The sequence below is a fragment of the Colias philodice genome, chromosome 19, assembly GCF_061535455.1.
Source record: "Colias philodice isolate Cphi_HAF_F1 chromosome 19, ilColPhil1 Martin Lab GWU primary, whole genome shotgun sequence".
Classification (NCBI taxonomy): Eukaryota; Metazoa; Arthropoda; class Insecta; order Lepidoptera; family Pieridae; genus Colias; species Colias philodice.
This window is the reverse complement of record NC_143104.1, coordinates 217,932-233,350: the sequence shown is the minus strand read 5'-3', so window position 1 is coordinate 233,350 and position 15,419 is coordinate 217,932. Positions and strand designations below refer to the sequence as shown.

The 15,419-nt window shown below is 33.8% G+C and overlaps 1 protein-coding gene across 1 annotated transcript; it reads right to left on the bottom strand.

The window, feature by feature from the left end:
• Positions 1-7,456: 7,456 nt before the first annotated feature.
• Positions 7,457-14,889, bottom strand: LOC149479690 (uncharacterized). The gene is made up of 2 exons (XM_089707374.1): positions 12,347-14,889; positions 7,457-7,744 (listed from the first exon to the last, which is right to left on the bottom strand). Exons 1-2 carry the CDS (start codon positions 14,813-14,815, stop codon positions 7,457-7,459), a joined length of 2,757 nt encoding a protein of 918 aa, XP_089563500.1. The 5' UTR covers positions 14,816-14,889.
• Positions 14,890-15,419: the final 530 nt, after the last annotated feature.

The following is a 15,419-nucleotide window of genomic DNA, read 5'->3' as shown; positions in this document are numbered from 1 at the left end:
CATTTGTGAGATGTTTAGAATAGCGTAAATATATTTATCTTAATTCCTAATTGAGTAAGTTATAGTCTTGTTGCACTGATCAGTTATATTTATGAATAAGAAAACACCTTTATCTATGTAGTGATTCTTCATCATTGTCATCATTTTCATCAGGTGATCACACCCAGAATTTTTATAAAGTGCATGTCTTATGTCATTTTATTTATTTACAACAATTAGATGACAGAGATACTAAATAACTTATAATTTAATTTGCAACATTGATTTCTCTTTTTATTTCCAACAGGTCACACACCATTATTGTTTTCTACCAGCTACTGCATCCGGTACTTATATATGCTGAAACTCCCAATATAAAAATGAAAACAATGATTATCCCACACCAAACTAAACTCCACACGAACGTTGAGCCAAGTTCTCAATAGAAGCTACTCAAACGCGTCACGAACTCAAATGAAGCGGACCGGTGGGCGGTGGGCACTGCAGGAGTCAATGGAGCTACGTCACGGCCAAGTTTCCTGCAAGTTTGAACGTTACCTACAGTTCGAGACTGGAGTTCATATTCAGCGTCTACATTTACAAATGTTATTGTGCACCGGACTAGGTTGAAAACAAAATTTTCAGTTCAAAAGGCAAATTCCATGAAGTTTTGGACAGCAAACTTTATAAATCCTGAAATATTGCAGTCATCTATGATTTAAAATCTTAGATGACAAGCTGTGTTAATAATAATATTACTAGCTGTGAACCCCGGATTGGCTTGTGGTGCCCTGTCAAAACTGACACAGATGAAATTACCATACTTTAAAGGCCACACAGACAAACTAACATTTTTATATAGGTATAGATTAAACGTATTCAGTTGTTATCATTCAATACAGTTAGCCGAGTTTGTAAATTATCATACTATTAATGTTTACAAATTGGTTAAAAAGCAGCATAATTTCAATAGATATTAATCCAATCCCATTTCACCAATAAAATACATTTTAGCAATTGAATTTATATTGCTTTTAACCAATTAGTAAATATTCATTCAAAACCTGCAAATGAATGTGTAAAAAGGCGATCAAAACATCAAAAGGCAGTTAACTTTTCGTTTTGTAACTTCAAACAACTACAAGATCTCATATCATAGTTAGGTCTGTATTTATAATAATATGTTCCCAAAAGCATCATGTTCAAGCATGTTCTCATTTCAGTATGATCATAGGTTTCCGCCCCATTACCGTTTTGATCGCGAAGTTCATTGCACCGCTCCGAAACAAATAGGAAAAACAATTACAAAGGATTTATCGCAACGAATGGAAAAGATTTCTCAGTTAGTTTTAGTAGATAAGCAATAAGTATTAAAGCTTGTACATTGTAATGCGGAGTGCGCGCGACAAGTGACTGCGGGATGCCCCGGGAAATAAAACTTGCGTTTGTTGTTGTTCGCAATGGCTTCATTTGCTGTTATACTTATGTAACGATATGATTGTGTTAGTTATTCATTTATTGGTTATGCTTTGTGATAACAGTTGTATGGTTGAAGTGCTATTTAATTAAGGTTCATATTTATACAATCTGCAATTTTATTTTCATTTTCAGATTTTTGAGTACTATCTGTAAGAGAATTCGGTATATCCAGTATATATAAATATTTTTATAATTTTTCTTGGTATCTGAATCGGGGTATATTACTTTTGGTTACGAGAAAAATTTCACTTTTTAAACAAATATTTATTACAGTACGAATGATGAATAAACGATTCGGAAATCACGAAATATTCTGCAGCATATTTGAATTTGATGTTTTTCCGTGTAATTTTGATAGAGCTGAGTTCCATGTCAGCAACTTTTACCTAGTATTTGTTTTATAAACACTTCTTTGCATACAAAACGGGTCATATTTATTGTACCTATATAGTTGGAAGCGAAATTTTGTATTTTCACTGCATAATATAACAAAGATTTCGTGCAAACACTTTCTAACCTCTTGACCTATATAAAAAAAATAGACAAAACATTATTAGCACTAAGTCAAATAAAAACACATACAACTAAGCACCTACACATATTTGCAAGTAGATCCAACTAAGGACAGGCTAAATATAACAAAGCTGATCTCATAAGCCCTTGCGTTCAGAAGCGACATAAATATTTTTTCCATAAGACTTCCTTTCGAACTTTTAACAATTATTTATAGCCAGTTATTTATTTGAGCTCGTTCAAGATATGAAAAATAGAATTTATAATATAATATTCTTATTACTTTTGAATATAAATCAGATTGCAATATAATAGCTTGGTAGGACGAAACCTACCAAATAAGATCTCTATCTATTAAAAAAACCGCATCAAATCGTTGCGTAGTTTTTAAAAATTTAAGCTTATATAGGAATATAGAAGAAAAATTGACTTTATTTTATACTATGTTGTGTATCTTCGCTCGTATAATTTGAAGTAAAAATTAGCCGCCTTTTTTATTATGCTAAACAATTGAATTCACGAGGACACTGTCACTTCACGAGGGAGCATATCCTTATCCTTGTTAAGAATATCCCCTAGTCTAATAGAGTGGCTCACTTGTAAAGCCGTGGAAATATCCACTTAACTTGCAGCGGCAACTCGTCCATCTCCACGTCTCAATATAACAAGAGAATCGAAATATCTCTCAACAAATTGACCAATAAAAGAAAAAGTTGGCGAGCCATGATTTCCTCGGAGCTCTAACTTTCGCAAACTTCCAATTGTACTCGGATTGTTTTTTAAAGTATTCCTCTGGAGCCCGCGTGGGAATGAAATACTGAAGGGTGTCATAATAATATTTAAATTAATGCGAAATATTCTGCATTTACCATCGACATTACTGAATACTGATTGTTATGCAAGATTTGTTGGTATCGCCGGAACGCTCTGGTGTTATGCCCATCATAAATTATGAGCCAAATCCGAGTATCTTCCGAATTTTAAACAACTCACTGAAATCTCTGTTATTTAAATATTGGAGCTCTTCATTTATACGTATTTACCGAGTGCTTAATTAATTTTATTGTTGAATTTTCTCTAGCTTATACAATAATATTATGTATGTTATTGTAAAAATGTTCATTTATTTCTGTATACGAGTGCAGAAATTTGCATTTTAAATTATTGCAGTTATTTGAAATAAAACACAATTTTACGAAATGCAGCTGAAGCGAAACAATAAAGGGTGGCCTCATTATCGGTAACAGCAAGCGACCCATTGTAACCAGCGGTAAGGTAATTTGCAATCAGTTTTATAACTAGAAGGAGCACAGAAAAGTTGTTCTAATTATAATGTTAACTAATAATATGTTAAAGTATAAATTATTTAAATTCCAATTCAACTTAAAACATCTTCAAAGTTACCAACTAACTAGCTTTAAAGAAAATAGAGCGATCAATAACGCAACGAATACCGAAGCAAACTTCTTGATCCTTCGAGTTCACTTCAGACCTATATTTTCCTTGATAAAGTCACATTTTATCATCTAGCCCATTATAAAGTATAAAATTGAGGTCATAATTTGACTGGATTTCATTAAAAGTGTAATAAAAATGTAGTTAAACAGTGAAATTCCAAGAGCTGGCGCAGACGGAGCGCTTCCCCGCTAATCCGGCGCACAGCCGCCTAATCCTCGCTGACTGATGGCCCATATTTATTTTATTCCTAAGATTTATACTGGAGTGACGAAATTCACTCTCGATGTGAGTTTTCAGAATTCAAGAACTACGCTCTCACGTTGTTTTTCACTCGGCAATAGATGTGTACGATCTAAATTGGAGACTCAGTTGGCGGAGTTGTAATGATTCCGAAAAATGAAAAATATTTTTCGGGATATTGGAATGATTGGAAGTTGTACAATTCTTACAGTACAGAGAAGTTTTTTTTGTTAAACCATATCAAATAAAGCGTATATATATGCAAAGTAACTAATGATTAGCACTGTGTCAACAACAAAAGAGAATTTCAACTTAATCTAGGCCTACTAAAACGGCTCAAATCTTCATAATGACTATCCATATAATAGACGTTACCCTCTAATTATTTAGATTTCGACGATACAAGAATAAGGAACAAATATGATTCGTGTCTAGAAACATTACGGAGTAACCGCGCAGTAAGTAGGCTAACTGCCCCGGTCGCCATTACTCGACCAATATGGAGTATTGAATTATACTCGTCGGAATAATGAAATTACAACAGAATGGCGGGCTGCGTAAATAAACCCGCGAGACGTAAACCCTGTAACGGCCCGCATACAAGCGCTTGTGCCTCGTTACGAATATTTGATTGGAAAGGCTTCTTTAAATAATAATATGTGTGTAGTTTGTTGCTGTTTTGCTTGTGTTGTGCATTTATCAGGGAGTAGGTGCTACATTTGTTCTTTTCATTCTCATTTATCGTTGGGACTTAATTTTACTAAAAGCATGTATAAAATTTGGTGCTCTAGAGCGCAGGTAAATAATATTCCAATTAAGACTTTAAGACTACTACGCACACAAAGCGAGAATGAGTATAGTAAAATAAAATGTTTAATGCGGTTTGCGATTGGCGAAAATATCGAAAAACATACAATCTTCTCTTATAAAAATATAAGTCAATATAAATGACAAATTAGTTGCACTGAACAGCTACAGAAACCCAAGTAAAATCTAAAAAATATAATTAAAGCAAGATCACTGGTAATTATGAAGTATTTGGGCGCCTTTCTGAATTCTTTATACGTCCGCTTTGTTCAGCGGTTTCTGCCCTTGTTCTCGCCAACTATTTTATTAACAACGCTTTTGTTTTCAAATTACACTTTGTTCACATACTCTTATTCTCACTTGTACAAGTTCTGGCTAAGCATGATTACTTACTTCAAACGTATTTACTTGGTCTCCGTTGAAATGATGTTGTTTCCTTTTTATAAAAGATTAAGGGCCAATTTTTTATCAAGAATTTTGTGCTAGAAGCTTATTTCGGACCACGCGTAAATAAAAAAAAAAAAAATATAGCTATATACCTAGCAGCCAGAAATAATATAGTTTTCTATTATTAAAATATTTTTTATTATTTTATTAAATTAAAGGCGGCTGTAAGTTATTTTGGTACAAATATGCAAATATATTTTCCACACACATTTAATAAGTATTCCCTGAAAACAATCCATATAATATTTTAAAAGTAGAGTTATAACTAAAAGTAATTCTTGCAGATCCATATAGAATTTATTGCTTTAAAATGGATTTTAATAATACATTATATTATTCAACTCTATTTAAATTAGATCGGTCACGTACAAATGAATTTACTATACTAAATGTATTTGAATGTATAAATTAGGTTATATTTTATTCAAAAGCATGTATTTATATTTTATCGTATAAAAATATTTATATTCGCGTCATCAATATCGACATTTAAAATTGACTATATTTAGAATTATCTGTTTTCATCCATTCTAAATGTGTAAAATATTCAATTTGATGATAAAATAACTTTTAAATCTATTTTCGTCTTCACGACACTAGAATTTTAAGTATTTACTGACTCTACATAAAGCTAAGTTGCCTATTTAATATTTGACCAAGAAATTATATTTATCTTATCATTATTATCGTGAGTAAGAGATATTTCTTGATAAATTTTCCTTCTACGCAATGTAATTGAAGTAACTGATAAGTAAGTATTATCTAAATTGGTCCATTCTATATAGTATTGGCTGTAAAATATTTTGGTGGGAAACATATTTCCTTATTTATCAAGGAGTGAAAAAAGGACGGACCGCTCCTTACAAATACAATTACAAATATCTTAATAATTCCGTATAGTTACTACAAGTTTGAACGTCGTACCGTTACAGTCCTTTTTAAACCCTCATACAGTATTGTACTGCTTTAACTGACTACAACTGAGGTGATAATGTTATGTTTGCGCCATATACATTTTCAGTGTTATTTTTATCACGTCTTACAATCTATTTCCAAATGAAGAGTCCCTAAATGTTTTAACTAAAGGCAAATATATTTAACGCTGTGTAAAAACTGCTCGTTGTCGTCGACAATAAACATCCACGTCTTGAATTTTGTTTATTTTTAGGTAGGACAAATAATTTCACGCGCGTCAATTCACCAAAAAATAATATCTCTCGGTGGCGTCGCGTTGAGAGAAGGTGCGGGGAAGCAAATCCGGCATTAACATAAGGCTCGCGACCGACTAAAAGGAAAGTCCTTGTATAAATGGAATCCACAAATCCTTACAATATCCGATAGCGTAAAAGAAATGCACGAAATTAAATTCCGAAGTGTGGCCATTTGTAAGGAAAGCGGAGTAACCGCAGCCGTCGGGGAATTACCGACTCCGTCTCAACCGAATATGCTTACTTTACATGTTTCTGAGCGAATATTGTATTGTTGCTCAATTTATGTTACGCTTTTAGCCGCGGCTTCACTACGCTGTATAAGAAATAGAGTTCCGTCGCATACTGGAGTTCAAGTAAAATTTTACTGAGTCTGTAACAAAGACCCGAAAAGCTTTAGATTTGTAGATCTCAGCTAGCAGTTTGTTGCTAACGTAAGGTACCTTTTAATCACACGTTTTATATTCGTCTATTTGAATAAATATACCATATTATTAACTAGTTTTACAGTCTCTAGTGTAAACTCTACATTTAATTGATCACTACAATGTAGGTATGAAAATGAAATATGTTGGATCAATCCTTTAGCCGAAAATAATTATCCACATATAAAACAAAATGTTATTCACAAAACTGCAAGTTATACGCATTAAATGACGAAGTATTGAAGTATTATACCATGCCTATTATAAGATAATAAGTAAATGTTAAATGTTAATTCGAAAATAAAATATTACATGATCAGTTTGGAAATATAAAAGTTTCTGGTCTGGAAAATAGAAATGTTAATCCCCCATATTATGTATTATGTCAGCGAACGAGTTAACTTGGCGAAATAATGTACTGAGGAAATCGCTTGCGATTCCCTTATCCGCCTCTCAGCTTGATAAAACGGGTGGGGAATGGAGAAAATAACGTTATTACTAACTAAGCCATTGTAAACGGTACATTAGTATTACAACAATCTCAAATATCTTTAGAAGAATATGAAATACCTAACCTTTTACTTTAATAATTTCAATCTTTTTCAATAAAGGTCATAGATGCTTTGTACCCTAATAAAATCATTCGTAATGGGTAGCTCCTGAGCGAAAAGATTTTCTATTTCCAAAATGTAATACATAATAACATAAAATGTAGAGACAGGAGATTTTATAGATTGCCACTCAGAAATCATACACTGAAATAAAAGACTTTACGAGATCCAGAAATAATACAAATGGAAAAGTTCAATAAAACGTCGAGATTAAATGTAAAGGGAAAAGTGAAGTAGCATCTTATTAAAAGTAAATTATATTCAGAATTCATGCCGATTCGACCGTTGTTCAGTCACGCAGCAATCGGAGTGATAACGCATCGAATCCGTAGCGATCGGCGACAGCGTAGCAAAATTGAATTTCAATGTCACAACACTGATGTAAAAATGGAGGCTCAGCGATCGTTTGTTGTGCGCGCGCACTGCGGGCCGGCAGGGGCGCGGGGGCGGCACGGGGCGCGGGCGGGCGGGGGCGGGCGGGTGCGCGCGCCGCGGCCAGCGCGCCAGTATCCCCGGGCCGGCCGTGGCGGTTGCACGTGACGCATGTTCCTCCGCCGATCCCGCAGTGAGTGCAGTGCTGTGCAAACGCGTGGTTCAAAATCCCGCGCAAATTTGAATGATTCGTGTGTTTCGAACTTGACTGGTTCAGTGTGGCTATGACCGCCGTTTGAGGATTGCAATCCGTTCTACGTAAGTTTTAAATAAGGCGGATTTTATCTTTCATCTGCGTGTAGGCCGGCAAAGAGATGCGAGATAACTTCGGGTCACCTCTTTGCAAATCTTAGGTTGACTTAAGTGCTACTTAAGTTAATGTAGTGTATTCATGTTCACGTATGAATTTAAATTTGCTTTTAGTGTAATGAATATAAAATATGTGTCATTAATCAAGTTTACATGCTGCGACGTGCGTTCCTGAACTTTGTAACTGTCTACTTCACATTTCAGTTTAATTAAGTTTTTTCCAAGAAAATTTGCATATCGCACATGAAAATAGTTTAATTGTCAACATAATTAATGTTATTTTAATTGATAATTAATAATAAACCTAATTGAACATTATTTTTTTTCATTTCACCTATCTTTCTTACGTTTGGTTGTGTCTCTACATAGAGCATTGTTTCATTATTTAAGTTTCACACTGAATTTATTCATATTCATTTAAAAATTCAAATAATTCATCATGTTAATGAAAATTTTCAAAATTTACATTGTTAACTTATAAAATCTACAATTATTTCACACAGAATAATAACAATTCCTAGAACGTCCGAAGATTATAATCGAGTTGAAAACTAGAGGAAGGGAAGCAATAGGATGGAAGATATAGCAAGTACTAGTAGTGTGATCAAGCAAAGTGCGTTGTTAAGCGCAAAGTTTACGGTTTAAAGCCCGCCCTAAGAGCCTGAATAAAACATTGAATCAGCGGGATAAGCTACTCTACTTGATTAGCTGCCTCCTAATCGTGGATATATCACAATGCATACTGGAAGCGAATGTATATTATATAGTGGTATAGGCATTCGTTTGACTTGATTTCAATAAACTTTGTCCTGAGTCTTACCAAGATGTAACAATGGCTTCTTAGAATTCAGATTCGATCCAATAAAATGTCCCTTGATGAACAGTGAACACCCTCTCGAGTTATCAGATAATACAAAAAGAAATCAAAAGTGATTTGATTACGCTATTAATGAAGGCAATCTTCATTTAGTATTTGAAATTGTGCGTGGTGAACAGAGAGAATTGAAAAAACGGAGCGGAAAAAGTATTACACAGTTTTCTATGGTAGGTACTACAAGTATAAGGGCCGATTTTTCAATGCTTGGATAAAACTTATTACACGATAATATTAAAATCTCACGTAAACTATCAAATACGGGCAATTAGAATACGTTTTTAAAAATTTGGTAGTTTTATACATTATTCGACGAATAAGTTTTAACCAAGGATTGAAAAATCAGCCCTAAATGTTGTAATTTACATTAATTAGGTACATATTGTAAAGCTACAAACTAGCAAATCCGTAGTGAAGTTTCGTTGGAAGTATGACTGTAATTTTAAATTGTATTAGACGTTAACGACGTTAATATACGAATTTTTGCTAAACACAACAGGACTCAACAGATCATGGAAGAGCTAAAAATAAATAAATAATTTTAACTTTTATCATCATAGTTAGCATAATTGAATTGTATAGAGCTAAAAATACTAAAATTGAATGAACAATATTCTCACATAAACATGATACCCCGATATAATCCCTTTTGGTCGGATCTATGAAAAGGATCCTAGGTTAATCCTTTGTTTCTGGAACGAAACGGTATATATTTAATAGCCAGAGATTTCTCATTAATTTCCAAGATAATTTGAAATAGATTGCTCTACAGAAAACTATAATTTCCTTTTATTCGTTTTACCTTCAAATGTTTCGGTTATCACAGAAGTGAGACATTAATTTCTGTCTCTGAATGCCCAAGTGTCACGGCAGGTTTAAAAAACGTTTTCCCAAAGAAAGTGAAGTTGTGACAGCAATTACAAGCCACTAATGAACATGTCCTCGTTTTAACCGCATTTAAATGTATCTCGTAAATTACATAACTTTTTGGGATCCGCAGTCAAATAGCGGCGAACCCTCGCGCCCGCACTCACTATTTATTCTGCCAAAGTTCTACTTAAATTGCTTAACAAAAAGAAATTCTAACTCGGAATTGCTTCAGATATTCCTTTGTGGTTGTAAAATGTTGATTGCGTTTCAAGTTTATATTAGTGTTTCGAGTTATTGCTTCAATTACTATATTTGAATAAAAGCTTTGCCTACTTTACTACCTTTGGCTCGATCATTAAGACGAATTTTTTTCACTGTGTTATTTTTTACCATTACGTGATATTTATATTGTGTTAGAATATTTTAATTTTGGACATTTTCGTAAAAAGGTTCTTCGAATTTTTAAACCTAAACTTTAAACTAAACAAAAGGTCGTTTAATTATCCCTTCTGTCTGTCAGTCAGTCAGGTATAGCGTAATATTTTAATAGCGTATCTATTAACTTTAATTTCATTTAAACTGTACGAGATTAAAATTTTCCACTTTTCTGCGCATTTAAGACATCATGCGACAGCGGTTTAATGTAGCTTCATATAAAATGATGCAACTATGAGTTTAAAATATTATACATTTTTACATCGGGACATGATATTAAAATTGGTATTTTAATATCACGTCCTTTTATAATTATTCTCTTACAAGGAATACAATTTACTCTATTATTTTAAAGTGTATAAAAATCTATATTTCCTTATATATCTTTTGAAATGAAATGAAATAAATTTGAAATAAAATAAATTTATTTGTCTATTTTTACCCGACTACGGCAAAGCAAAAGGAGGGTTATGATTTTGACAGGCTATGTATGTATGTATGTATGTATGTATGTATGTATGTATGTATGTATGTATGTTCATCTGTTCCCTCGTAACTTCTAAACTACTTATCAGAATTCGACAAATGACATATCATTAGAAGCGTCTTAATTGTCCGCTGGTTATAGGCTATATGGGGTTTCACAAAATCTAATGTGGCGCCCTCTAGCGGACAAAACATACAGAGTAAAAAAATAAAGTTAAGATAAATATGCCGTGTTTGGTATCATTTGAAAGCTTTTTACTTGCACATTTTGAATATATATATATTACTAGCATTTGCTTGTGACTTTACCTGTATTCATGGGCTGATTGCATATAATTCACATCTTTTCGTTCATAGCTTCTTTATTAGTTCATCAATTTAACTTTTGTTTTTTACTTTTTCAGCGTCGTTTTTTGTCGTAGTTGGGTTTTAGTTGTTTTACTTTTTATCTTGTATGTTTTACAATTAATGTATGACAGTGGGTCCCAAACTAAGTGAAGTACTTGTGTCTTGGTACCTTGAGTTGCGCTTCTTGGTTATATACATATGTTAGAACTTTTATTTTGGCATAAACTTTCATTGCTTCGATGTCTGTATACTGAGGTTTCCTAAAATTAATTTATTGAATTGCAAAACGTAGCTCAAAACAAAGCTGCGTTCTTAGAACAGTAATAATTTAAATGGACGTTTTATTCAGTATGGAATAAAAGGTATTCGTCGAACAACCGCAGAATTGAACATTTATTTATTTATTTATTTATTTATTTATACAAAACCATTCCTATCATTACAGTTTACCCAATGCGATAGGGAGGTCAAATTTACAATACAATTTTTCATTAATACAAAAAGAAAAAAAAAAAAAAAATACATTAATTAAGATTATAATATACAACCGCTACAATTATGTTTGAAATTCTAGTCAAATATTATAATGATTAATACATTATATATAAAGCTGAATAATTCATCTTTTTTAATAATGTCAAATTTAAAACATATTAAATTAAAAGTTAAAAACTAAATTTAATTCAAAAACGCAATATTAGTACATATAATATAACAGTATCACAACATTGATTTAAGTACACTTAATACAGTTTTAGATAATTTCCAATTGAAAACATAATAATATTCCATTAATAGTCAGAAAATAAAATTCATTTATAAATCCAATATTAAAATAATAAAACAATAAAAATACATCAATTTAAATAAAGCCACTCATTTCTCAACAATTTAAATAAGTTGTAAAATCTAACACTGTATAATATATGTTAGATTTTGGGACTAGGAGTAAGCAATAAAATTTAAAATAATCTTTGTCAATTCACTCAAATTATTTGAAAAAATGTCAGACTTACTGTGCACCTCATTGACAACATGGATGGCCTTTGTCAAAGGGGCTCTAGACAGTAAATTAGTTCTGGCCTGGGGAACAAGTAAAAGCGGCGGGCTTCGACGTTTCCATACATATGCGTCCGGTACACAGAAACTAATGCTTCGTAAAACTTGCGGGTTCTGGTCTTTGCCCCGTAGTATACGTATCAGTATCAGTGCAAGTTGGCACTCCCTTCGTACTTTTAAATCGTAATATCCTACCATTCCGAGAACAAAAAGAGTAGGATACTGCAAAGGATAATATGGGTACACTGCATAAAGTTTCATGTATAAATATCTTAAAAATTTATTTTGAATTCGCTCCAACATAAACGAATATTTTTGTTCATACGGAGCCCATACAACTGAACCATATTCAAGATGGCTTCTTACCAGTGCATTATATAGTGATTTGATAGTTCCGATATCGGTAAATTCCCGTGATTGTCGCAATATAAAACCTAGGTTCCTATAAGCCTTTTTGCAAATGTTTACAATATGATCAGAGAATGTTAAATCAGAGTTGAAGTATATCCCTAGATCTCGTATTTGAGAGACTCGCTCTATGCAACTCGACTCAATATTATATTGGTGAAGTAGCGGTGTTCGAGTGCGAGTGAAACTCATTACATAGCATTTAGTTGTATTAAAATAAAGTTTATTGCTCTGACCCCATTGAACAATTCTATTAATGTCGTTCTGTAAAAGTTTACAATCCATATAGTTTTTCACATTCATGAATAATTTTAAGTCATCCGCAAATAGTAAGCAGGTCCCGTGTTTAATCACTTCCGGTAAATCATTAATCATTAATAAGAATCCAAGAGGTCCTAAATTACTTCCCTGGCTCACGCCTGACCTAGTGTAATATGGTTCAGATAGAAAGCCTTTGTAATCTACATATTGTTGCCGATCTCTCATGTAACTCACAAAGAATTTTAATAGCTTTGGGGTGTATCCTACTTCAGCAAATTTTTTTAAGAGGATGTCATTATCGACTGTGTCGAACGCCTTTCGAAAATCAAAATATGCAACATCCACCTGGCCTCCAGCATCCACCGCCGGGATCAACTGAGTCATGAAACTTAGGAGGTTTGTGGCAGTGCTGCACGCTGGCCGGAACCCATGTTGCTCGTCCGAAAGCATTGGTCTGATTTGCTGCTGTATTCGACTATGGAGGGCTGCCTCAAATACCTTCGCAGGTGTCGACAATACAGCCACGGGCCTATAATCTCTTACACTGGATCCAGTTTTATTTTTGGGAACCGGGATGACACGTGTTATTTTCCAACGGACCGGGAAAGTAGCAGATTTTAAACAAATATTAAATATATAGAGAAGGGGTTCGACTAACACTCTGCTACAATCCTTGAACAGAAAAGCAGGTATACCATCAGGCCCTGCAGAATGCTTTGGCTTCAAATGTTTTAGCGCATCACTTACATCTTTTTGGCTAAAAGCCTCCACATGCACTCGTGCGCAAGATACTCCACTGGTCGCCGCCGCCGCCGCCGCCGCCTTGGCATCTAATCGTGGTGGTACGCTGCTATACACAGACTCAAAAAATTTCGCAAATTGTGCAGCACATTCCCCATCGTCTAAATGTTTGTTATCCTCTATAATGACTGGTTGATTCGGCGTGCCTCGTTTAGACCGGATATATTGCCATAAAGATTTCGGATCCCTTTTGAACTGTTTTTGAATTTTATCCCTATGCAGTTTATGGGCAGTCTCTATTGCTGTTTTTATTCTAGATCTATATGCAGCAAATGCATCATAATCGGTTTTTAGTTTGGATATTTTATATTTTCTATGTAACCTAGCCTTAACTTTAATGTCATGTATAATATTTTTCGTGTACCACTCCGGATATTTATATCTCATATTTGTTTTGAATTGTTTTTTCTTGGGAACACATCTATCAAAAATATCATACACTTTCGCATAAAAAAAATCTAGCGCCTGTTCTACACCTTCCATTTTATATAAAGGATCCCACTCAGTAGACGTTAAAAGTGCGTACATCAATTGAAAATCAGCCTTATAAAAGTTCCATTGTAATCGGTCATTTGTGAACCCGGCGGAGGCGGGCTGGGTGGTGGGGGCGGCAGCAGCGCTCGCTGCAGAGGCGCGCGCGCGCAGCCGCACCGTCAGCGGTGGATGATACGCGTCCGCAGGCACTAAAACTTCATCCGCTGCAACTACCTCAATTCCATCGCTAAAACCCGAGCACAGAACCAAATCCAACTGTCGACCTAAACAATTACATGTTGAATTTTTTTGAGTGAATTGACAATAAGTCATAAAATATTCATAATAATTATTTATATTTATTGAACTAGAATACAGATTAAAGTCACCTAACACAATAACTTTTTCATATTTACAACATAATTCCTCAATTTTCTTAAATAATACCATATACTCATTTTCTGAACTACTTGGAGGAATATATACAACACAACATAAAAATAACATTTTATTACCTAAATGTACAGTTGCACAAACCATCTCGAACACGCAGGAGTCTATCGCGACGCCGGGCGCGCGCACCTCACGTAGCTCCAACCGCTGTGTGGCCACGAGAAATACGCCGCCTTGCTTGCGTCCGTCATTGCGGTCGCAACGTAGAATTTGATATCCGGGGGGAATAATTTCTCTATCTTGTATAGACGGACTACACCCAGATTCAGTTATAGCAAAGAGATCTGCATTCAATAATTCAATATTCACTCTAAATTTATCCAATTTCGTACGTAAACCCCGTGTATTTTGATAGAATATTTCAAACTCAGAACTTGGTTTATTCATTCGCTTTTTTATTGGATTTTCGAAACCAAATCCATTCATTAAATTCAACATTTACAGGCCAAATTTCAGCTTTATTCAATTTATCAAACATCTGCTCCGGTACGCTGATAATAAAAGATGCATAATCTCTCTCGATTTTATGTTTGATTTTTTCAACTTTTATAGAAACATCAGGACCACATACCGATTGCACGTAAGAAGTTATGTTTTCAATAGTGGTATTAGAGTGTAAGCGCCACACGTGTAAATGTTTCTTACGTTCAGTGCCCTTTAACGCCACAATTGACTCGTTATTACCTTTAGTCACATAGTTCTTGGTTTGACGTCGCTGAGTATTTTTATACGGCATTGATTTAAAATTAGTATCCGCGCTTTGTTCCATCATGTGCTCATCGATTACATCCGATCCATTCATAGATAAAGCCGATAAAGTCGCAGGTTTAGTGGCCACACACTTATTTGTATTGAAAACATTCGTACTTTTAATTTGACTTGTTATTTTGTGACTTAATTTTGGGCTATTTTGCTGATGGACAGTTTCAGCGAACGAACGAGAGGAAATCAGATTTTCCATTTCGCGCGATAATTCACAATTTTGATTATTTATTTTTGTGATGATTTTATTTTCAAGTACCTTCATAATTGCAATGATATT